The sequence below is a fragment of the Schistocerca gregaria genome, chromosome 2, assembly GCF_023897955.1.
Source record: "Schistocerca gregaria isolate iqSchGreg1 chromosome 2, iqSchGreg1.2, whole genome shotgun sequence".
NCBI classification, from domain to species: Eukaryota; Metazoa; Arthropoda; class Insecta; order Orthoptera; family Acrididae; genus Schistocerca; species Schistocerca gregaria.
Genome location: NC_064921.1, coordinates 988,681,153 through 988,707,628, shown reverse-complemented (window position 1 = coordinate 988,707,628; position 26,476 = coordinate 988,681,153). Strand labels below are relative to the sequence as shown.

The window sequence follows — 26,476 nt, the reverse complement described above, 5'->3', positions numbered from 1 at the left end:
AAAATTGTGCACGGATAACAGGGAAATTGTTGTAACCTTCCCTACAACCAGGCGTTAGGAGGTGAAGAATTGAAATATAAATGAGGGCATTCGGAGATAAGAAAAGATTCAAGAAAAGAAAACTCTGTGTGGACAACTTGTTTGCGAAGAAGCAACTTGTAAATAAATCCACAAGAAGGGGGCAAAGGCCACGGTTGCAAGTGGCCGAAATATAGGCGTATACACAGAAAAAGTAGTATTACGTATGAAACCACCGCGAAGTCTACGATCGCTCAACTGGAGTATAACTGGGACTCACACCAAAAACGATTGTCTTGGTGAATGGTCTTAAACCACGCCTATACCTGAAACTTTCTGGCATATTAAAACTGTGTGCCCGACTGAGATTCGAACTCAAGACCCTTCCTCACAGCTTCAATTGTGCCAGTACCTTCTCTACTACCTTCCATACTTCACAGAATCTCTGACACCAACCTTATTTAACATATTCATCGCATTAAAATAGTGGTGGAGAAAAAAGTCAAACTAACCTGAAGTTGGAAGAAAAATAGTATGTGTAACTTGTTCCTATCCGATGGAAAAGTTATTCTTACTTATTAACGAGATGCGATCGGATTTAAGGCGAGGAAATTTGTAGAAAAAAAACATGTTGCTTTGGCATGCACGTAAATATCGTTAGGACACCTCAATCAGTATCAAGGAGCACAAGATTTTGTGGTGAGAGAAATAACAACATGGAATAACATCAAAGAGTAAATGTAGAAGTGAGTTATCATCATTCAAGATGGAAAAGACTTTCTTTGTAAAGAGGGTACTTGTAAAGACAGTATTCCTTAATTTCATTGTGTATTGCGGCAATATCAATCAAAATTTTAAAAACTTAAAGACAGAAGATAAATAGGGCAGAGGATGCTTTCTCAGGAACAGTGCTGTGGTGTTAAGTTACAAGATAAAAATCAGTATGGAGAAATTAAAATTTCTGTTATCGAAACACCTCTTGATTCAATTATAGAAAGCAGTAGCATCACCTAGATCGTTCAAGGAGTTGGAACGCGTAGAAGACCAAGCAACGACTGGGCAGAAGGAATAAAACACACTAAGGCAACATGAAGTTCACAAGAAGAGATCTGAAGCTTCGTAAAGCGATAAACGACGCTAGAAAGGCAAAACCGCCGATAGGTGCTGACAAGCTACGGTCAATTACAAACGCGTTTATTTACACTCAGTTTGTTTTCTTTTCAGGGCCGTACATATTCGCTGACATCCTGGACTTCAAAGGCTTACAGAAGATCGTCGTCATGTACCGCATCGACTGGATTATACACTTCAGCGCTTTGCTGAGCGCCATTGGAGAACAGAACGTACCGCTCGCAGTGAGGGTGAACATAGAAGGTACCAGCATTTGAATTACGCTGCAAACATCACTCATATCACAATATTTCTTATTGCCCTTTGTTTTCAGAGACAAACCAGGAGGAAGACTAATAATATCCTCTGATTCCTAGGATAAAGCAATGGAGACTTTTTGTAACGCGTTGTGTAGTACAGGCATTATGTTTACTTTTTTGTTTATGCAACGAAGAGTAATGATAGAAAAGCAATGGAAACTTCCCTTTTGACAAGGGTGTCTTTATGCCTACACAAGAGACATAGTCCAGTTGCCAATATCAACTATCGTAAAAGAAAATTTTGAAAAGACAATATTCTGAAAGCAAATCTCCAACGGCACGTCTTGCAACTCTGGAGTAAATGTAACAGTGTTATACTTTTGGAATGAAATGATCGTATGGCATTATTGAACTGGTTGCCTCATCTGGCGGTCTGGGATTGTTCGGACGCCTAGAACAAGTCTATTCATTTTACGCCACTTCAGTGACTCGCACGTCGATGAAGAGGAATGATGGTGAGCACCACAACCCAGATATGATCTCCGACTCGGGTCGCCCGCATGGTACTCAGTCGCGAGGGCCACATTTTTAAGTTTTTTTATTATTTCGATTTATTGGCTTTCGGTTCGCGCCCATTCAGTCATCTCAATAATGGTAAGACGGTACGACAGCGTATTGGAGCCGATTTTCTTGTCAGTTATGACGATACAAACCTAAAGACAGGACAATACCCAGTCCCTGAGCGAAGAACCACTTAACTACCGAGGTGAACATATTACTAACATCAAAGAAAGATATATGACACTTTGTGTATTTTTCTGCGTGTTTTTTTCGTTTTGAAGCAATTACGAAACCATTCTCTGAATAATAACTGATTATAGTTTGTTGTCAATAGATAGCTGTAGTGGTAACAGCTCTAGAGTAAAAGTAGCTCTAATTTCATTATTTGATAGCAATTCTACTCCTTACAAATGGTTGCGAGAACTGGTGAGATAGGGAGATGGCACAGGCAAGTTTTAGAAACATGCAGTTCCTATGTTTCGTAGCTGATATCACTCTTCAGGATAGGGTTGAAACAAGAATATGATGGTATAATCGAACATTTTATACAAGGAAATACGCCTTGCCTCAAATGAAATCATCGAAACATGTTCAGAGCGCATAACACGATTTAACGCCTGGACAGATATCGTAATAAATACAGAACCCTTTTTCAAGGTAAATGGACTGGTCGAACGAGTAACCTGCCTTCCTTTAAGAACCATCGCCGCATTTGTTAAAAGCGCTTCAGGTAACACACAGAAAAAGTAGATGAAAATGGTAGAAACGGAAAGCGAAAGAGGTCGTACCATGGATGCCGCGTCACTTAATGTGGTGGGGTGCCCATAGAATTCATATTTTTGGTCTTGAACCGATAAAACTGCAGATCACAATTTTCATGCGATATGTTAATAGGTAAACTCGGTGAACTGGAAATTGGGAAGGAAGGTTAGAGTTTCGAGTCCCGTTGGCGATAAGTTTATCAGAAACGGACCACAGGTTCAGTGGCACGGATGAGGCAAAGAATTATTAGAGCCCTTTTAAAGGAACCACAGAGGCGCTTGGCTGGTAGCTAAGAGTGTGGCTAGTAAAGCATTGTGTTGATCGGGATTAGCGATTACTTCGCTTTTATACGATTCTTCAACTTTATTTTACACTGCCCGTTTGATGAGATTTGTCCTAGTTCACTCAGCATCTGCTTTATTACCATCACACACATCGGTGCGAGAAAAGCTGTAATGTCTGCACAGTAAAATATCATCTACGTTACAGTGTAAAGCGTTATATTCAAGGACAAATACATTAAGTGATGAAACAAATGTGGATACCAAGCTGAAAATTTAGTAGAAACTCATCCATAGGACCTTCTCGTAACAGGCAGTAGCTAATATACTGAAACACAGTATTTGCAGTGTCCCTTCGAGTCATGTGCCAAGAGGCTTTCTCAGGAATATCAGTCACTTTGACTTCCACCTCTACACGGATACTACGCAAGCCACCGTGCGGTGCATGGCGGAAGGTACCCTGTCCCACTACTGGTCGTTGCTTTACCTGTTCCACTCGCAGATACGCGAAGGTAAAACGACTGTCTATATGCCTGCGTACGAGCCCTAATTTCTCGTATCTTATCTTCGTGGTGCTTAGGCGAAATGTATGTTGTCGGCAATACGATGGTTCTGTAGTCAGCTTCAAATGCCGTTTCTCTAAATTTTCTCAATTGTGTTCCTCGAAAAGAACGTCGCCTTCTATCCAGGGATTCCCACTTGAGTGGCACTTGCTTGTTGTTCGAACCAACCGGTAACAAATCTAGCAAACCGTCTCTGAACTGCTTCGCTGTCTTCCAGTAATTCAACATGGTACGTGTCCCAAACACTTCAGCAGTACTTAAGAATAGATTCTAGCGTCCTATAGGCGACCTCCTTTACAGACGAACCACACTTTCCTAAAATTCTCCCAATAAACCGAACTTCTTGCGGAGAGCCACGTAGAGAACATACAGCCATGTTGATCATCGTAACTTGGTCCCAAGTATTCTGTGGTGTCACCGCCAGACACCACACTTGCTAGGTGGTAGCCTTTAAATCGGCCGCGGTCCGGTAGTATACGTCGGACCCGCGTGTCGCCACTATCAATGATTGCAGACCGAGCGCCGCCTCACGGCAGGTCTAGAGAGACTTCCTAGCACTCGCCCAGTTGTACAACCGACTTTGCTAGCAATGGTTCACTGAATAAATACGCTCTCATTTCCCGAGACGATAGTTAGCATAGCCTTCAGCTACGTTATTTGCTACGACCTAGCAAGGCGCCATTATCAGTTACAACTGATACTGTGAATCATGTAATGTCAAGAGCGACGTTCGTCATTAATGGATTAAAATTAAGTATTCCACCAGCTACGTCCGTTGTTTCTAAATTTTAATTCCCTTGTCATGTTCCAGACCTCACGCCAGCCTGCGTGAACTGAGACGCGTGCATTTCGGTCCCCTTTAGAAAAACACGGTTGGCTCTCCTGCCAACCACAACATATTCAGTCTCGTTCAAATCATGAACTTTAGCAAGCCGACCAACTTACATCATTTTACTCTTGTGAACAACACCCTCCTAGACACTGTTGTATGGCCGTAACGGCATTATCAGTAAAACTCAACCACTCTGTTACCTTCATTCTTCACCTGCCAGTACGTCCGACAAATCCCGCATCAAAACAGTATATTTTATATTGTATACTGGAGTACTCACATACAAAAACTGCTTATGCAGTGGGACTGTGCGTGCACCATCGTGCCTTACACGGAGGTCTATACGTCCCAATGTCCTTCTTTACATCTTGCGGAGCATCTCAGGAGTTATACTTCGAAGCATTTCGTCAACACTTACGTGGAATTCTTCAACAGTCTTGTACCGACTTTGAACCACTTGAGACTTGATCATTCCCCGTAATGAGTTGTCATTATGCCCTTTTCTTCGTGCTATTAACCACGTTCGCAACATGTCCAAATACGAAATTTCATTCACGTGCTCTTCAAAGAAATACGGCGCAAACAGTTATCGTGATGAGATCCCGACACGTATAATACTTTAACATGAGAAGGGTCCTCTGCAACTCTTACAAACAACGGGGTTTTCCTTAGACCAGAGAACCACATACCTTCTATGTGGACTGCAACAAATCGCCCATTCATCATAAAGTAACGCTCTTGAGCGAGAAACGGCCTTTGGAATTAGACTGAGCGACGGTGACACACGTTTCCTCTCACGGTTTCTTACGTCCATCATGAGATGGAACAGTGATAGCACGCTGGACTCACATCCAGAAAGCAGACACTTCAAATCCTCATCCACCTGTAACCTCCCCCTCCCTTATCGACCTCAATGACAGTGAAAAATTAAACCGCGTGTACCTAATGGAAATTTGGGAAATGCAATCGTCACCGAAGTTAATCTGTCGGTAAAGAGGGAGGAAATGGTTACATCTAAATGAAAGGAAAAATGCAAATGAAATTGGTGGAAATTTATTTTGAGAAAAGGGTAAAATTAATAAAGAAAGTAAATGTGCGGTCGTTACGTTAACAATTAATTGGCGTTAATTAGATATTTGAGATTTGGGGAAAAATACGGTCGGCAGTCCCTTGGACAACTACTATAATAACTGAAAATGAAAGATTAATGCACATATAATTAGCACTAAAAGCGTGAAAACTGAAGGTTGACACGTCTTGTGTGAAAACTGAATGTTTGTCGGAAGTAATAAATTTCGCTACACTCTGACTTAATTTAGCAAAAGAATTAATAAAACCGGAAAATTGAAAGTTAATTTAGTGACTGAAATTAATAGTGAACTTTGTTTCTGAAGCATTACGAAATTCAATAAAATAAGGTTAGCCTTGGGCTACCTCAACAATCATTTCAAAAGCTACTTGAATCTACGCAATTTAGAAATAAGAGATTTAACTTTGAACTTGAATTAAATGATTTTGAACAATTAACAATAGTAAAATTTAGTACGTACCAAGCTGAGCTGCACTCACAGGTAAGCTAAAATATGGTAACAAAACTCGCACTCTTAATTTGTGCTTGTGTAATCTAAATATTGTAGCCAGCTATGAATATTTTAACTGAACTCTGAAATTAAAGCAGTGAAATGGAATGATATTACTTCAGTGCTGGCGTTTGAATTTCAACGACACTCGGGTTCATTCCGGAAAAGGAAGGGACACCGCTTGGTAATGCAATTGGGACAATGAGGAACAAAGGTTCATGCTAAGTTGCTGTAATTTTGAGAGGCAAATGGGACAATTTTGAAAGCTGAGGTCTGCCATACAGTTCTAAAACTTTACGTGCTTCCAGTCTTCCTTGTTGGTTGATTGAAGGTTTGAAGCCGTCGATCGAGGAGGTGGCGACAGTCACTCACTGTCGGCCGTCGCTGTTGCAGAAGCTGGATGTTGGTGCGCCTCCTTCTCGACACGGCCACCAGGCGAAACGGGCTCTTGATGTGCGCCAGCTAATGCTTCCCGTCCGTTACACCGCGTCAGAAACTATCATAGCAAGTCGAGCGCAATTACATGCTGTCCAACCCCGAAAGCGCAGCAACTCGCGGGAGAGACACACAACACACGTGCTCCACCGCCGTACCCCAGCCACTCTCCCCCTGCCCGCGCTCCATGCGGCAGAGTTAACACTACCAAAGATACTAAACACTTTGGTTCTCCACACTCCCCCTGCCCGCGCTCCATGCGGCAGAGTTAACACTACCAAAGATACTAAACACTTTGGTTCTCCACACTCCCCCTGCCCGCGCTCCATGCGGCAGAGTTAACACTACCAAAGATACTAAACACTTTGGTTCTCCACACGACGTATCGATGTAATCGTTCGATAGCATAGTTTTCCCTAGGCCAGACCCAGCGTAAAAATACAAATAATATTTACAAAACAAACCAATTATACATCGACATAAATGCATATACACACAAATAGTGAAACAATTACAATATACAAAGACACAGAAACGTCATATCTTCAGGTAACAAAATAAGGGGAAAAAATATAGTACAATAGATGGAAATAGGAGGATATGCATTTCCGGCGTTACACACCCATCCAGATGTAGATTTTCCGCGATTTCCCTAAATCATTTTTTGCAAACTCCGTGATGGTTACTTTAAAAGGGCACCGCTGATTTCCTTCCTCATCTTTCCCTAATCCAAGTTTATGCTCCGTCTCTAATGACCACGTTTTGGACGGGACCTTAAATACTAAACTTTCTACCTTCCTTCCTTGTCTTTGTCACTGCCTAAAACGAAGGCCCGTTTCTCCCCATCAAGCATGGTTACTTTACGAGGCGGAATGCTGCCAAAGTAAGGATACTAATGAAACAACTATTTATGTCCCCAACTGAATAAAGTCAAGAGGGGTACGGGGACCTCTAGGACACACTGCGCAACTTTCCCTCTCAAGCAAATTTTTTGAACGAGAATGTGCTTCGAATATAAATCGCTCATCCCCAAAAAAAAAAAAAAAAAAAAAAAAATGTTCAAATGGCTCTGAGCACTATGGGACTTAGCAGCCATGGTCATCAGTCCCCTAGAACTTAGAACTACTTAAACCTAACTAACCTAAGGACACCATACAACACCCATTCTTCACGAGGCAGAGAAAATCTCTGAACCCGCTGAGAATCGAACCCGAGAACCCGGGCGCGGGAAGCGAGAACGCTACCGCACGACCACGAGCTGCGGACTCGCTCTTCCCAGAAACTCTGTTATGAACCATTTGAGTGCGAAACTGGGCATCTTACCACGAGGAACATTTGAATATCACCTCTTCAAAGTGTAAAATAAAACCTACACACATACCAGATTGTCGTCCGACCAACCAACCAACCATTTTCGTGGCAGCTCCACACTTCCTGACCAACTGGACCGATTGTAGCGCCGCCCTGGTTCCTATCGCCGGGAAAGCCGGAAGAATTGCATGAATTTTATTATAATACGTCCGTGCCATAAATAGTACTAATGAATAATAGTAATAAAAGAAACAGAAGACATCTACGACATTTTAAACAGTTTATATTTTCGCACGAGCGGACAGCGCTTTACATGGCACAGTTTGTTGGATGAAGTGATGGTGGGGTAGGCTATCGGATGGGCAGACCCAACCGACCGTCCGACGAGAGAAACTGGCCGAGTAGTGCCCAAACACGTCCAATTTATCGGACGAACGGTAAACTGGTACGTAAGAGACGAATTTCGGTAAGGTGGCCGCGCGGGATAGCCGCGCGGTCTAGGGCGCCTTGACACGGTCCGTGCGGCTCCCCCCTTCAGATGTTCGAGTCCTCCCTCCGGCATGGGTGTGTACTTTGTCCATAGAGTTAAGTTAGTTTAAGTTAGATTAAGTAGTGTGTAGGCTTAGGGACCGATGACCTCAGCAGTTTGGACCCATAAGACCTTACCACAAATTTCCAATTTTTCGGTAACGTGTGGAAACAAAATATCGGTATAAGAGGACCGAAAATACATGTTATTCAATGTCGTGACTTGTGGCTATCTGTCCCAGTGCTTAACGTAATTACGCTATCTGAACAACGAACTTTTTCCAGTGGCCTGATAGTGTAGCACAGCTATTCAGTCTTCAAAATGCAGGTCTGGGTTTTCAGTGAAGTGGTCAAAGCAAAGTGAAACAGAGCAACATGTACATCCGTTAAAGCCATTTTCTCACATTCAACATCTCTTCTGCATTCAAGCAGTCCCGTATGAAATGCGATACTAATTACATTTTCAAAAAATGGTACTGGGATGCCTAGGGCTGCTACACGTCCCAGTTAAGCGGGAATGCCTCGATTTCTTAGTCTTTGTCCCGGTGTTGCAAAAAGGCCCAATCGGGACACTAAATGTCAGGATTTTCAAGTAAGATTTATATTCTAATGGTATATTAAAACGAATAAATATATGACATATAAGCAGCCATCAGTTGTTGGCTCTCATATTACGTCTAATGTATTTGCTTGCACTTTGCAACGCTGTACAAAAACCATCATTCACTTGTTCATATTTTTTGTAGCTTGAGTTCCATAAATTCATTTCCCGTTGCAGTTGCTGTGTGTGTTACTGTAGTGTGTGAGTTCTCATTGTTTCGTGATGCCAAAAGCGAAACGTACGTAAATGACGGATACAAAAAAATGGCCTTTCATAAACAGAGGCAACACAAATGGGGAAACCATTCTGCAAATTTTGTTCCTGTTATTTTTCAGGTCAGTCGGGTGAGAAATGACTTCACACACCATATTGACACTCAAAAGCACAAAAGGAACACTCAAGGAGAATATCTAAAATTGCTATGTTATACTGTGCTCTTTTCGAATATATTTTAGTATTATGCTGAGTACTGACACATAGGTCAGTTTTTCGAGGCGTCTGAAGTCTTCCCTCACACTCATCTTATGATTGGATTTCCGTGGATTTTTTCCCGATTTTGGTACCAACATTTATGGCAACCCTAGGTATGCCAATGTCATAACCTGTCCTCGGCCAAGCAAACTGTAATACAGGTTTGCAATTCGGCGCAGAGAGTTAACTTTATAACACAGTTTGGTCTGATGATGAAAAGACAGCCGTGTACATTTACTTACGGTTTCTCACGTTGAAGTCTTACAAGATCAGCAATCCTCCTCATGATGAGCTTTTATTATAAAGAAGTACAAAGCGTAAGTCACGATACGCGCCACGATATGGAAATATTTGTGAGTTGGTCCTGTTGTTTAGTTATTTCGTTTCTTCGCATTACCAAATTTCGTCTCTTAGGCCTCGAATAGGTGACTATTGAAATGTCTCTGTTGGTAAGACGACCAGTTTATCATGCGAGTGGCTCGTATCACTGTTTTTGGGACGGGCCATTTATATTCTAAGCACATTTTTGTGCGGTTCCGTGCGTTCGAAGCCATGTACTTCCCCTGTAGAAAAAAATGGCTCTGAGCACTATGGGACTTAACAGCTGTGGTCATCAGTCCCCTAGAACTTAGAACTCCTTAAACCTAACTAACCTAAGGACATCACACACATCCATGCCCGAGGCAGGATTCGAACCTGCGACCGTAGTTCCTCTGTAGAAGTTACAATGTTCCGTACAGGGGCGCCCGCACGTTTTTGTCTCAGTAGGGGCAAAAAATTTTCACCACACACACACACACACACTATATAATCCCAGATTTAATGTTTCTGAACCGTATTCCGCCAATAAATTGTTTTCTTGCCACTAATAATTGTTTCTTGCGATGGATGTGGAAATATTTATGCGATATGTTACTATTAGAACATAGCAAGACTTATCTAGAACGTTCCGGAAATGAAGGTAGCTCACGCCACACCCTACTAGATCACGTTCGTTGACAGTAGTTCCAATATTGCCTACTTCTACAGACAGGAGTTCCAATATTGCCTACTTCTACAGACAAGTAGCGATATTAGTGGCCACACAGTACCCTCGAACACTTCTTCAGCAAACTAAAAGGAACGTAATACAATACGCTAATTTAAATTAGCGTCTGAAAATTGTTAACCATTATTTGAAATTTGAAAGAATAAAATTTTGCCGTGTGTGTTTTGTTGTGCAACTGTATTGTGTTGCCAGTAGAGGTTTATGAAGAGGTTTGTACCTTGTGAGGTGGGAACAGAGAGGGTGACATTTTAGTACCCTACAAGTCAACATTTTCGAGATTGAACTCTCACCATGGGTACCATTCTTAATGGGACCACGTACACATGTAGTAGTTTGTCGATCGGCAGATTCGCTTTATTTTATTATAGCTTATTAGTAATGCCCAGAGTTTGTTAACATGTAAACGGTCTTTCCTTATCACATATGCATTGTTTACAGTTACTAAAATCTCGAATATTCCGGCTGTAGATATCCATCTTTAATTTTGTATTTTTCGCCATGTAGATACTGTATCGTAGATTATTTTTCAAGGAAGATATCATTTTTTTACGTTTGTGTTTAACGTCCCTTTATGACACAACTGATTCTTTTAATATGTAAAGAACGAACAATGGGCGTGCCTTCAGGAAAAACGCTTAAATGTTGCTCAAGAATGCATTTGTAAAAGTTAACAGTAAACTGCTGGTTCATCTGATTATTCCCATTGTTGCCTCACTTGTTATTGTTAATTTCTACCACGTGTGGGTGTAGAAATAAAAATAAAGATACTTCGTAGGCAATAGCTGTAAGACGGATATATAACAATTTTGCACATCTTCAACGAACGAGATTTCTTAAAGAAAAACACACAATTTTTAAATTTATCATCCTTTTTTTTAAAGTTTTAGTTCGATTCTCCTTTAAAGTTTTTCATTGCTCTAGTTCATCCTGTAATTCTATTTACATATGTTTTATATCATTTTACGTCAGTTTATCAATATTATCCGATTAGTTTAGTGGTAATTTTACAGGTATTTTAAATCATACATAACTGAGCCTTAAAGTTACAGGTATTTTTTATATTCGTAAACTGAATGAATTCTCACAAGCCCCCCCCCCCCCCCCTTCTCCCCTACGGGCGCCGCTGGTTCCGTAGAAGCTGTTCATATGACGTGCTTCAAACGCACACTCTTCCTAGGAATGTGATTTGGTGTACAGTGATTCAACATTCCATGTGGGAAAAAGGCGTCGCCCCATTCAGAACTGAGTCTGTGCCCTCTCACGCAACAGAGTGACTGAAACGTAGTGACAACAACAACCTGAGAAAACAAAGCTAATCGGAAAAGCACACGCAGTGCAAAGCCGCCAGTCACCGCAAGAACCGGTTCCGTTATTTGGCCGGCCTTAACACGGAGTCCTTGCCTTGTCTGAGGGTCGAATTATTTGAAGGTGAACCAGAACGGGCCGTGAATGATCGCCAACCGCTTCCGGAAAGCCCTGGCTCAGTGGTGGTGTTGTTGACACTACGCCGTTCTACGCGTTGATCAGGAATTAGACATTAGACATACCGTGGTGTCCAAAATTAAAGCAACAAAAGGAAATTTTGCAAGGTTGCGATTATTTTACCGCACACGGTTCAAACAGGTGATAGTAAAGTGGAAACAATGCAAAGAATCAGAACGTAATCAACTACACCATGCCTAGCGGTAGACAAAAATTTTCTTCGCTTTTTTTCCAACTTAATGGATTTGCGCGCACATTCTGGCAATTGGTTAATGTGCTCAGTATGGGGTGTGACCACCTCTGGCACCAATACAGGCCTGATAACGACGGGACATGCTGTGAGTGATGTCATCAATCTAGTGTTGAAGCAATGACGCACATTCTTCCTGCACAACTAGCCACAAGTTTTGGAGAGTGGTTGATGGATACTAACGTGGTGCAACCCGTCTGCTTTGTTTATCTCAGACATGCTCTTTGCGATTCAAATCGGGAGAGGGAGCAGACCACGCTACGTGCGCAAAAAAACATAAACCACCCGTGCTCTATGAGGTCGAGCATTATCGTCCTTAGAAGTTAAGTCCCATAGTGCTCAGAGCCATTTGAACCATTATCGTCCATCAGTACGAAGTCTGGGCCCAGAGCACCTCACAACTGCCCAAGATCACCTCACGATACCTGACAGCAGTTAAATCTTGCTGATTCAGCAGTACAATTTCATGAAGAGACGTTCGAGTGGTCAACCTGCCACGCCATTAGGGATCCTCCTCGATATCGGTCTCTTTCCGCAATGCGTGGATCCCGAAACAGTGTTCCACGTCCCCTCCAGATGCGAATCCGTCGAGAATCACTTTCCAGACCAAATCGGGACTCATCTGTGATGAGAACACTGGCCCACCGGTCGACGGTTCAGGTGGCATGTTGAGGGCTCCACTCTAGAGGTTCCCCTGTGTGAAGACACGCCAGAGGTAAACAGACAGCAGGTCTCCAACAATAAAGGCCACTCTGCTGAAGCCTTCTGTATACCATTTGCCTCGATACAACACGTCCTTGGGATGCTGAGTGGTCAGATGCCTGTACTAAGGCGATACCGTCGTGTCCTTACCGCCAAATACCGGCCCACTATTTCTGATGTCACCCGAGGTCGGCCCTGCCCTTGTCTCTGGGATACAGTCTCGGCCTCCATAAACTGTCGCCTCATCTGAGAAACAACAGAACAATTCACATTAAGCCATCGGGCCTCACCAGTTTGCGATTCTCCTTTTGCCATTCTTCCTATGGCCCTCCACATCAAAGAGTCTGTAGGTGTCTTCGCTGTGCCATACTGCACCGTCTGTGGCAGTGTACACAGCGATTGGGGATGTTGGACTACCCTGCAAACACTATCCCGCTTGAAACTTCCTGGCAGATTAAAACTGTGTGCCCGACCGAGACTCGAACTCGGGACCTTTGCCTTTCGCGGGCAAGTGCTCTACCAACTGAGCTACCGAAGCACGACTCACGTCCGGTACTCACAGCTTTACTTCTGCCAGTATCCGTCTCCTACCTTCCAAACTTTAATCTGCCAGGAAGTTTCATATCAGCGCACACTCCGCTGCAGAGTGAAAATCTCATTCTGGAAACATCCCCCAGGCTGTGGCTAAGCCATGTCTCCGCAGTATCTTTTCTTTCAGGAGTGCTAGTTCTGCAAGTTTCGCAGAAGAGCTTCTGTAAAGTTTGGAAGGTAGGAGACGGATACTGGCAGAAGTAAAGCTGTGAGTACCGGACGTGAGTCGTGCTTCGGTAGGTCAGTTGGTCAGTCTGCGTTCGGCAGGGCAGCAGTGCGCACCGCGCTCGGCCGTCCACGCCGCTGCGCGCGCGGAGTGTTTTGTTTACATCGTCGTCACAGCGATTCTCAGTCGACCACGCTCTAATGGCCAACTCTTACAGGAAGAACACTCTTAAGTTCACCTTCTCAAATGAATACGCACGACCCAAAGCACTGGCCGTCGAACGCTTCCTACGCGAAGACGTGAAGATCCCCCGTGACGAACTCATCGGCATACACCTAACGATCATTAGCAGCGTCGTTTATGTTAAGATGACTTCTGACGCTGCCTGCAATGAGATTATTCAAAGGACACGACATGGACTAAAATTTCGGCACTCCGACGGAAACGTCGGGCCTGTGGATGTCGACCATTCAGGACTTGGCCTTCGGACGATCCGTGTATTCGAACTGCCTTTCGAGGTAAAAGAAGATGAAGTCATCGCGGCGCTAAGCCCGTTCGGAAAAGTCCAGAGCCACTTAGCCGAGACATGGGCACAGTTTACGACGTATCCGGTGTTTAATGGTGTGAGACAAGTCCGAATCAATCTCAAACGGCACGTTCCATCGTACATTTCTATCGGCGGCTGCCGCGCGGTGGTCATTTACGACGGACAACCTCGAACATGTTCCGGTTGTGGCAAAGAAGGCCACGTCCGTAATGAATGCCTGCAACGCCGCATCACACAACTAAGGCCCGACGATACGAACACCGACAGAACCACGACCACCCTTCCAGTCACCTATGCGGCGACACTGCACGTCCAGCCCACACATGACGCCGTTCATGAGCATCTCTCTGCTCCGATACACTCGGAGGCGTCCCAGCACCTTGACACCGACGATGCCGCCCGTGAACATGTCCAACAGCCGGACACACCCACGCTAGAAGATCACAAGGATGCCAGTGAGAGTGTTCTGGGGAATGACGACCGCATCATAGCACCCGCGGCTTTTGTACCCGAACGACGTGAATCTCTTCCTTCCTCAGACACCGAAACTCATTGCCGAAAGCAGAAGTCGCCCAAACGACGAAAAAAACGCCGCAAGACATCAGAATCAACCATTGAGCCCCCTCCGCAGGACGAAGAGATGGCACATCACTCTGACGGAGAACACGATAACACTTTCTCCTCTGCCACGGAGACGCGTCATCCAAAAGACGGTGAACCGTCCAACAGAGAGCGTGCGCAAGCCCGCGCCCTGAAGCCATGGAACATAGCACGCCTGTTGTCACCGACGCAACTGAGCCGACTCGGCGGGCGCTGCCACCTCTCGCCGATGTCAAACCTGTCGGACATTTTTCATGGGCGGATGACACGGATTTCCCACCTCCATCTGATGCGGAAATGAGATCTGTTCCTCCGTTAGACCAACACTAAAATGGGGGAAGTTTCTACGGCGACTACTGCGACTTCTATGGACTTCCAGCATCCACCACAACAATCTTCACCAGCTACGACCCTATCGGCAGCACGAATCTCCCATCAGGCGTACCGAATAGCTACTATCAATACTAATAATATCGGCTCCCACGCTAAACTTCAACTGCTCCGTGACACGCTAAGAGCAGCGGACATCGACATCGCCCTGTTACAAGAACTGAGGACAGCAACTTGGGCTGGGTGTTATGGATATGAGACGTACGCCGTCCCTGCAGCTATGGAACACACAGGCGCAGCCATCCTCCTCCGAGAAGGGATTGCAGTTTCCGATGTCGCATACCTCCCAACAGCGCGAGGGGTGGCCATCACAGTTGACGGACTCAAAATCATTAATCTGTACGCCCTATCGGGCACTGATAAACGGAGGGATCGCTCCCAGTTCTACGCAGAAGATATCACACCTTTATTCCGCGGCCGATACGATCATCTCATCGTAGGTGGAGATTTCAACTGCGTTCTCGAGCGCACAGACCAATACCCCCATTTCACCACATGTCCGGAACTTCGCTTCCTCGTCCGCCGCCTTCGTCTCCTCGACACTTGGCGAGTGGTACACGGCGACCGCCCGGGGTATACACACATTACGAGCCACTCCGCCAGCCGACTTGACAGAATATACATCTCTAACGCTCTAAAATCAGTTCTCCTCGACGCGGAACGTTGGCCGTCTGCCTTCTCGGATCATGACATCTACATCTGTACCATGAACCTACGTCGACAATCTATATGGCGCAGTGCAGGACCTTGGAAACTCAATGTAGCACTACTGCGGGACCCTGAATGTCGACAACAGGTCACCGACACGTGGCACACCTGTGTTCAACGAATTACGCGTTACGAGACCACACTGCAGTGGTGGTTGCTGTGCGCCAAACCGGCAATCCGACGCACATTGACACACTATGGCAGAGCCAAAGCCAGGTGGAATCACATACAACTGATTTCTACTATAGCGCTCTACGTGAACTCATGGATCAACCTCCATCCCCGGATCGTCTAAACGAAGCTCAACGCATTAAGACGAAGATTTTAACCTTGACCAGATGTCGTCTAGAGGGAGCTATTGTACGAGCACGCAGCCGAGATAGGATTAACGGTGAAGAACCTTCTATGCATCATATTATTCAAAATGTTCGTCGACGCCGACAGGCTTTAATGACAACTTTAGACTTACCTGATGGACGCCGGCTGACTTCGCAAGCTACCATTGCGGATGCATTCACAACGCACTATAGACTTTTATATCAAGAGGTACCTGCCGGTGCGGAAGCCATTGGTGAGGTTACCCAGGAGACACTTGGTACTCTAAACGCAGCAGCGGCTACCCTCCTGACTTCTGAAGTGACCAACGACGACGTCCAAGGCGCTGTGGCTAAAGGGTCTCTGAATCGATCTCCCGGCCCGGATGGTTTACCTCTCGAATTTTACAGAACCTTCCAAGATTTGATGATGTCACGATGGAGGGACATGTACTGGGAACTTTCGTCCGGCGCGGCGAACCCGCCACCAGTGTTCATGGAAGGCTTACTTGTACCAGTCCCGAAACCCGCAGGAGGAACACGACTCGACAGTTATCGGCCGATCACGTTACTCAATTCCGACTTCAAGATTTTCACACGCCTTCTAGCAGTGCGACTCAAACATGTCTTACGAGACATTGTTTCCCACGAACAAACATCTTTAGGCGGCGATCGTAATATACAGACAGCCCTCAGTGAATATCGAGATGTGATCGCTGTGGCAACACACTCGAGGCTGCCAGGCGCTTTAATCTCCATCGACTTCAAACAAGCGTTTGACCGCGTCAATCATGCATTCCTGAACGCAGTGATGAACCGAATGGCAATTCCCCCGACGTTCACGCAAGTGGTTATGCGGCTCCTTCGTGGAGCAACGTCCAGACTTCTCGTCAACGGCAGACTTACAGAACCTATACGGATTGAGCGCCCAGTACGGCAGGGTTGCCCCTTGTCGACGGTGCTTTATGCCATTGCGATGGAACCACTCATTTGCGGATTACGGCGACGTTTGACAGGTATTCCACTCCGGGATCATATGTTCCGCTGCCGAGCTTACGCGGACGACTTGGCCCTCGTCGTACGTTCAGCGGCCGACGTACAAGCTGCAATGCAGTGGATTACCCGTTACAGTGAAGGGGCAGGGAGCGCTATGAACGTGGCAAAATCATGCGCCATGAAGATCGGCCGCGGCCTTCCCGCAGACAGCGTCGTCCCATTTCAACTGGTGGACACTCTTCGCTGTCTCGGGTTGGTGTACACGCGAGACATTCGCCGCACCTCGGCGATCAATTATCGGGCGCTGCTGCAACCCATCCGGGCCAACATACAAAATCACATTCTACGCCCGCTGAATATGTGCGAGAGAGTCACCTTCGTCAATAACCATCTGGCAACCCGGATACCCCATATAGCGCAGATTCTGCCCATCACTGCGACAATGGCGGCCAGATTACAGGCGGCTTTCGGCTGTTTCATTTGTTCTGGACACATATTCAAAGTCCAGTATGAAGCTCTAACCTTACCGAAGCGGGATGGTGGCCTCGACCTGGTTAATGTGAGAGCCAGGACTATGGCACTTTACACCAATACTATGCTCCGGTTATGGAAAAGCCAAAATGCTAGTTTTACTGGAATGTTGACCACCGAGCTCGCACCTGTTTCGAGACGCCCACCGACGTCTTTGGCGCACATCCCACCTCCGATGTCACATATCGGCCGTTTCTTTTTGGAGTACAGCTACATATGCACCGAGCTCCCCAGGACCAGGAAGACGACCACCCGCGACATCTACCGCCTTCTACGAAAGTCTCCACCACGCAGCCCCGCCGAAACACGTCAACCTCAGGTTTCATGGCCTACAGTTTGGAAAACGATCCACCAACCATATCACACCACTGACACCACCTCTATGTGGTACCTTCTCGTCAACGGCAAGTATACTACAAGACAGAAACTGCATCGTATTGCACTGGTGGACTCACCCCTGTGCCTCAAATGCAATGTCGAAGATACAGATTTACATCGTTTTGAGTGTGGGCCAGCAGCAGCTGTCTGGACGCTCGTACAGAAGATTGTGGCTTTCTACCTCCGAGTACCACCACATCATGTTTCTCCCACTATGATGATATATCCTGACACGACCTACTTTCCACCGGCTAAGTGGCACGCCGTCACATGGATCAGTGGCATGGCTGTCAACTACCTCTTCCGGGACGACATTGTCGATCCGGTGGACTTCTGGACACGCCTCCAAGTACGTCACCACACCCTTCGCCGACATCGACACTATCGGGCCACTTTCGCGAACTATTTACAGAGTATTTTCACCAACCCGCCTCAGAGCTGGAATCTCAACGAACATTGCCAACCAAGACTGGACGATCCCACGTTCCCCTTCAATGGTCAATGATAGAATGCATTTTGTTCTGATGGCGCGCCAAAGTGGAGCATGGCGCGGAAAGTATTTCTATTTTATTTCACTTCTCTTCTCTCCTCCTCTTCTAAGTTTTTTCTCCTTATACATGTTTATCCCTTTCACACATAGCTCTCTATCTGGAGCCTATTTGTTTTTCTTTCTCCTGTGCTCCCCCAAATAAAAAAAAAGACTAAAAAAAAGAGTTTGCTGCTGATGGTGAGACTGTGTATACTCCTTTATGTTAAAAAAAAAAAAGAGAGAGAATAAAAATAGAAGGCCTTTGCGGAAATATAGTGTTTTCCATTTCCAAAGGGTATTGTGTTATTTTATAAAGAACGTCGTCTCTTATTTTCATGTTCAAGAGCTTTTTTTTATAAATAAAAAAAATTTTTTATAAAAATACTGAAGAAAAACAAAAAAATAAAAAAAAAAGTTGGTAGAGCACTTGCCCGCGAAAGGCAAAGGTCCCGAGTTCGAGTCTCGGTCGGGCACACAGTTTTAATCTGCCAGGAAGTTTCATATCAGCGCACACTCCGCTGCAGAGTGAAAATCTCATTCTGGAAACTATCCCGCTTGATAGGCGCCCTGACGTCATTGCTGGCGTGGTTGTCCGTTGATCGAAATGCCATCTTCCGTACAGAACACTATCGTAACAACATCTGTTGGCAGTTTGTATGGTTATGTCGTGAATTAGACACAGGACGGGGATATAGCAGTTTGTTGCTTTAATTTTGGACACCAGTGTATATTATCAGACATTCTGTTCACTCGGGGTTTCTTTACTAAGACGCAGAAAAAAACTTGCTGACACAAGATAACTGTAAACAGTTATTTTTGAGAGGACGAGTACTTCTTCAGCGTTCTACTAACAGTTAACGTCTGAAATTGGAACATTTAGATTAAAGACTATTCGTCATAAAGCCTGTCACAACTATGGAAACCATTCTAGCGCTTGCTGCAGCTTTCAAGAGAGAATCTGGTAAATTGCATGCTTTTAACGCCATAGCTCAAATACTCTACTGCTTTATTTTGTCTTTTGTTTTATTTAATGTTACATCGTTGAGCTTCTGTAAATGTCTTTGATTGAATCGATAACACAAAATTGTATACTCCTTACTTTGTTAAAACTTTGATGTCATGATTTGATTCTATGCAATGTAGTGTATCAGTCATTTAAATTCTTTGTCCCAATTGGAGGGAGACAAAACTTACTGTATGTATTTGGAATTTGTTTAAACAATCTTTTTTAGAAATGTTAATACAGGGTGTTTCAAAAATGACCGGTATATTTGAAACGGCAATACAAACTAAACGAGCAGCGATAGAAATACACCGATTGTTGCAATATGCTTGGGACAACAGTACATTTTCAGGCAGACAAACTTTCGAAATTACAGTAGTTACAATTGTCAACAACAGATGGCGCTGCGGTCTGGGAAACTCTATAGTACGATATTTTCCACATATCCACCATGCGTATCAATAATATGGCGTAGTCTCTGAATGAAATTACCCAAAACCTTTGACAACGTGTCTGGCGGAATGGCTTCACATGCAGATAAGATGTACTGCATCAGATGTTCAATTGTTTCTGGATTCTGGCGGTACACCTGGTCTTTCAAGTGTCCCCACAGAAAGAAGTCACAGGGGTTCATGTCTGGCGAATAGGGAGGCCAATCCACGCCGCCTCCTGTATGTTTCGGATAGCCCAAAGCAATCACACGATCATCGAAATATTCATTCAGGAAATTCAAGACGTCGGCCGTGCGATGTGTCCGGGCACCATCTTGCATAAACCACGAGGTGTTCGCAGTGTCGTCTAAGGCAGTTTGTACCGCCACAAATTCACGAAGAATGTCCAGATAGCGTGATGCAGTAATCGTTTCGGATCTGAAAAATGGGCCAATGATTCCTTTGGAAGAAATGGCGGCCCAGACCAGTACTTTTTGAGGATGCAGGGACGACGGGACTGCAACATGGGGCTTTTCGGTTCCCCATATGCGCCAGTTCTATTTATTGACGAAGCCGTCCAGGTAAAAATAAGCTTCGTCAGTAAACCAAATGCTGCCCACATGCATATCGCCGTCATCAATCCTGTGCACTATATCGTTAGCTAATGTCTCTCGTGCAGCAATGGTAGCGGCGCTGAGGGATTGCCGCGTTTGAATTTTGTATGGATAGAGGTGTAAACTCTGGCGCATGAGACGCTACGTGGACGTTGGCTGCAACGTTCATCCGTCACGTTCCCAGTCCGTTGAAATTTTTCAAACAGATCCTTTATTGTATCGCTTTTCGGTCCTTTGGTTACATTAAACCTCCGTTGAAAACTTCGTCTTGTTGCAACAACACTGTGTTCTAGGCGGTGGAATTCCAACACCAGAAAAATCCTCTATTCTAAGGAATAAACCATGTTGTCCACAGCACACTTGCACGTTGTGAACAGCACACGCTTACAGCAGAAAGACGACGTACAGAATGTCGCACCCACAGACTGCGTTGTCTTCTATATCTTTAACATCACTTGCAGCGCCATCTGTTGTTGAAAATTGTAACTACTGTAATTTCGAAAGTTTGTCCGCCTGAAAATGTACTGTTGTTCCAAGCATATTGCAAGAAACGGTGTATTTCTATCGCTGCTCGTTTAGTTTTTATTGCCGTTTCAAATATACCGGTCATTTTTGAAACACCCTGTATATAGAAGGTTCTGTTTTATTTAAAATGTTTGTTCTCTGTTACGTAAACTGCTGACCTTCACTTAGGATTCTTAGTTAATTTGTATGAAAAAGGTGTAGTGGTCTCCCTCGGGAACGGAACTGTGTAGCGCGTGCAAATTGTAGTTGGCTAGGTAGAAAAGGTGGAAACAAGAGTCAGTCGGGGACGAGTTACCAAACTGCGCACTGCCATGTAAATGTTGTATATTGTGCTGGTTCCAAGAGAGGATTTTTCTGCCACTTTCCAATGCCTCGGATGGATGGATAAATAGCTGGAACGATTCTGGAATTGGTATCCATCATCGCCACCAAGAAGGGACAGAGTCCAGCAATTCTGCCTTCAAATCCACCTACCAACGTGCAGTTGCCACCATATTGCGCAATCACTGTAATGGAATACTATAATAATGTACAGTGAAGGATCAGCTTATTGGATGTGTTAGTGTGCTCAGATATAAGGTAACTTATAACTGAATACATGTACCTACCTTGATTTTTCCCTATCACAACACCTCTCAGGTTCCTCTCCATTTGAACTATGATTACCGAGTGTCCTAGTTTGTGGAAATAATGAAAGCCTCAAGAACATTAAATAATGTTATTTGATCTTTGGTAAGAAGAGAGTGTTCAGATTTACTGTGGATTTAGTGAACTTGCAGGAGGTAGTAAATGTAGCCTTGTGAAAGCCTCCCAAGGATGGAAACAGTCTAATTTAAAGTTTTTGTAGTGTCAAAGTCACCTATTTAATCATTGACTTGAAAGTAGAAGACTGTGGTAATAAAGACAATTTGCTGTTTCTTTTAAAATTTAAAAGTTCTTAAAACTGAGGCTTATAAAGTTTTGCTTAGTTAATGATCATAGTGCTGCCTGCAGTATATTTTAAAAGGTGAGTCCGTTTCTTATCAATTTGTTAACATTGTGTCTCACTGTAGTAAAAGTCGTGAACTACATTTATGGAAAGTTATATACTCATGCTTGCTAAGCACTTGTTTCTTTTGGGTATTGAAAGTGCATATTAATAGTGTAATAAAATCCACAGGTTATCCTTTACCACTATTTATGAAAACAATAATTTCTTTATTCAAAAGACAGTGAGAAGTGACCTGTTAGTGAATTCCATTTAACTTTCATTCTAAACAGAATAGTATTTAGTTGGGAGATACTTAACCTGTGACCAGTTCATAATTTTGCAGTGAACTACATTTATAATTTCATGCCAGCTATGAAAATGTTTGAACAATAATACTGAACCTATGTCCAATTAATGATTCTGCAGCGAATGTTAATAGTAATGTTACAAAGACCATTCAGTTTGAACAAGCCCTGAAATTAATAGTGTGTTTCGGTATCTATTATATTTTTGCAAATAATTTGAGCTCCTCTAGCTGTTAGCTTCAATCTTCCCGTAAACATATGTATGTGTCAGAGTTCATTGCACTCGCGTGAGGCCAAGTATAGGTTGTGTTTATCTGTTAAAGTTACTCATGCTTACTTTCTTAAACAAGAACGTTAGTCTTTCTCTTGCCTAATTAGGCTGGCGACCGTTTCCTTTATTCTTTATACAGTGTAGCTAGGTAAAATATTACTTGTTACTGTTTGAATATTTAAGTAATCCTGACTTTCACTTCCTATAAGCCACCTCCGTTAGGTACAATACGGTCAACATAGCAAAATTCCTCTCAGAGGGTAACACTGCTATGTTACGTTATATCATAATTGCTTTAACAAGATAGTTTTATTTCACAACCTGTCTCCAACTTTAAGGTTATAGTACAGCAGTAGCGGACGGGGTGTTGTATGCTCCTCAGTATTTTCAGTTATCCTGGGTACTGGTTATCAGAGAATTATCAGCAAAGTCGCAGCGGACAGAGGGAAAAACGTGCATAGTATCTGTTATCGCAGACAACTGTTTTCTTTTACTACTGTTGTTTTCATATAACCCGACGTCTAATATTTGTGCTGACTGTATTTGTTCTCAAAACTCTGCATGCATCCACAAATGTATACATTGTTGTCCGTGTCCCCACCGCGTGGAGGTGGACCAGAATTTTACTTTCATTTTTATAGTTTCTTTCCTGCTGGTTTCACTGCGGTAATATCTGATCATTTATCAAGGGCTGTCTACACATTTCGGAGACTCGCGAACTGTTATGGGGGGAGTTGTATACTCCTTGGAGGAGGCTTCATTTTAACTGATTCTGGAAAATATGTAAGCAGACATTCGCTGGATAGTTGGTTATATCTTCAAGTGTCTACTAGTAAGGTTTATCAGCATTTCCGTTAAATTCTCCCGTGAGTCAAACTAACCTGTGGCAATTCATTCTGCCATCTATCTACTATTTATCGTCTATCTTCTATACATATAGGAATTTAAGTTCTGTCTATATGTTCAAGCTAATCTCAGCAACTATTAAAAGGATTTTGATCCTGTTTTCAGTAATAGAGGAACTGGTTCAAGAGGACGGTTTCTGTTTATAATTTATAAATATTTCATGCAAACTGATTGAACTACGATGAATTAAATTTCCCCCACTGCTGTGAAAACGACGCTATTGCAATCTAGTGGTACCTGGTAAAACTCCTTGGGATCATCGATACATATTGTAAATTAAAGCCGTCAGATGCTTCTTTCTATCTGTGTGTGAAGGAGCTACTGCACGTGTTGTGATACGGTTTTCACTGACAGATCGCCGGATTCACGAGGAAGGTTTGTGGGCACAGGAGACACGTGTAAGGCTGTCCAGCTACAACACCAGGCCGGCATGAGATGGCGCTACTGAGAGGACTGCACTGGAGAGCCTGTATAGGGAGAGAGTGGCCATAGGTGAAGTTGCCCGTGATTGGTTGATTAGCTTTAGCGCCATTTTTCTGCCAAACGTCTCTCGCGCTTCCTATGTTCGCCGTGCTTTTGAGTGGAATTGAAGTTCAGAAGACTTTTGGAAACGATTAAAAGGTATTTGAATTATTGAGAGACTTGTTATGCGTTGTGCATGCATGTTCGATTTAGTTGTATATCGTTTTTAGTACGTAATTAGCGTTTGCGTGCATACTGGTAGCATGACAAGCTTTTCTGAAGCCAATATCTCACAGTCCTTGCTGGAAACGGAATGTTCCTGTAATTGTTGCGGCATGCTCATTCGACTTTGTAGCGTCAAACTTTATTTCATTCCGTATCAAAACACTAGGCATTATTTTGGTTTCAGTATTATTGCCTGACTGTTGACGCAGGCAAGTTGTAAGCACGTTTTCCTCAGTAGTCGTGGTTGCTGAAACATTATTCGTAGTAAATAATTGTAAGTACTCTTGAAGACAGTTTTTAATAGACATACTGAGTGAGGTAGAAGGGACACGGTGCTTTTCTTGTTATATTTGGTCGTTATTACAGTAGCCTACATTTAACATTACCTGATTTTTGTAATCTTTTTCGTTTGTTATGTACGAGGGGTGACGTGACAAGAAGTACTAATACGTCTCACACTTTTTGCGTGTCACAAGTAAACAACTGTTTACGACTTTCATTCATCTGACGTAATACAGGTACGTTAAATCTTTAGCGTTATGCACTTCCGATACAAAACAAATGCTATACACTATATTTTTTTACGTTACTTTCATTGCAATATGTCTAGTAAATGATCTTTAAAGGATATAAATGCAAGTAACGAATAATTTTTACAGCCACTGTATCAAATTTTCCTGTGCTGTACGTAGTAGGCTACTATGAGTATATTATAGCTGTAAAGAAAGGTATTTAATGAATGATTTCGCCACATTGCGTCGTGCTTTTGATTCGGTGAGTGTGTACTCCACTACTGGCCATTCAAAAGTCCCGCCCGCAGTTTGGTAGAAAAATGGCCGCCGCATCGTCCAGTTGGCCACCCTCTCCCTATACAGGCTCTCTAGACTGCACGAACTACTGTTGACTTCTTAAACTACCTGCGATGCACAACATACAAAAGATTTTTTGTATGGAGTTAGTTTTTAAGGAGTGCGAATGGGAATGCGGGAAAATGTCACACAGAGAATGTAGCTTGCACCAGACTGTGTCGAAGTTGGGCAGCCGACAAGTTGGCATAGCCTGTACCGAACGCCAATGCAGTCAGGCAGACCGGGCCGTCCTGGCACTGCAGTTGGTTGGACCGGGCAGCGCAGTAGCTCGCAGCTCCATCATCGGCATGAGATGTCACTCCAAATGCCAATTAAATACGGAACGGATAACATTAGTGCATCCTGAGAACTTCCCTGGCGCGCACTGCTTAAATCGTTTAAGTTGTATTAAAATGATGATACTCAGTTACCTAACGCTGTTCTCTCAATTTTAATCATAATTCTACACGGTGGATCATAAACTGAATTACCGCTACACTAGACAATTCGTTTAGCTGTACATACTTAATGCTATCCTTGTGAAGCCGTTGAGGTTTTCTTATTTCTAAATTTTTAGTATCCCCAGTTAGTCGTTATTTCATACGAATCTCAAACACTTGCACAATAATCTGAAATGGGACGCAAAGTGTTTTCCAAACTGTCTCACTTGTAGACTGAACAAGTTTTTCCAGTCTTACCTACTTTATCTATGACTAGCGACCAGAGTTGCAAAACTGCCGTAGGCTATCTTATGACAGTTTTCTAGTAGCCTTGGTCAGTTAAGATTGTAACTGTGTTACCTGTATGTTAGCTATGTTGCATACCTATTGGGCGTTGCCTCATTTTGATTGCTTCATTTGCATATGCTATCAGTGTCTTGCTAATTCCCCTAGAAACCGGATGCAGTGAACCGTCTAGAAACTGAGTGAGGATATATAAAGGGCCGCGTAACCTAGGGAACATTCTTGTTCTACATACTTATTCCGCTGCCTGTTACTTAAAAATAAACAGTTTTATAGCAAAATCGAAACTGTCAATGATAGTTCAAGTTTTATTCGAAAATTGTTGATTTCTAACGTAAAACAGAGGGATGCTGTTGTAAAAATTAAAAAAATACTGATTTTTCATAAGCGCTAGAAACCGCAGTTTCCTCAAAAAAAAGGTAAAATAAAAGAAACTCAAAACAAAAACATATCAAATATCGCTTTAAAACCTCATCAAGCTTGCTTACATAAAACATGCTTCCGTTGTTCATAAACAATTTCGCCTTATCAATAATAAGCCTTTCATCATGATGATGAGCGTTCTATCGAGTACAAAATAACAAAATAATTATGTAGATATTTTACGTTTCTGTAGGTAAACTGAACT

The 26,476-nt window shown here is 43.6% G+C and overlaps 1 protein-coding gene across 5 annotated transcripts in view; it reads left to right on the top strand.

Moving 5' to 3' along the window:
• LOC126335484 (L-threonine 3-dehydrogenase, mitochondrial) overlaps positions 1-26,476 on the top strand; it is a 265,944-nt gene that overhangs the window by 150,661 nt on the left and 88,807 nt on the right. For all 5 annotated transcript variants that reach the window (XM_049998808.1, XM_049998805.1, XM_049998804.1 and 2 more), the window contains exon 4: positions 1,243-1,392. In XM_049998808.1, the coding sequence (XP_049854765.1) occupies positions 1,243-1,392 (150 nt within the window). The remainder of the gene's footprint in view (positions 1-1,242; positions 1,393-26,476) is intronic.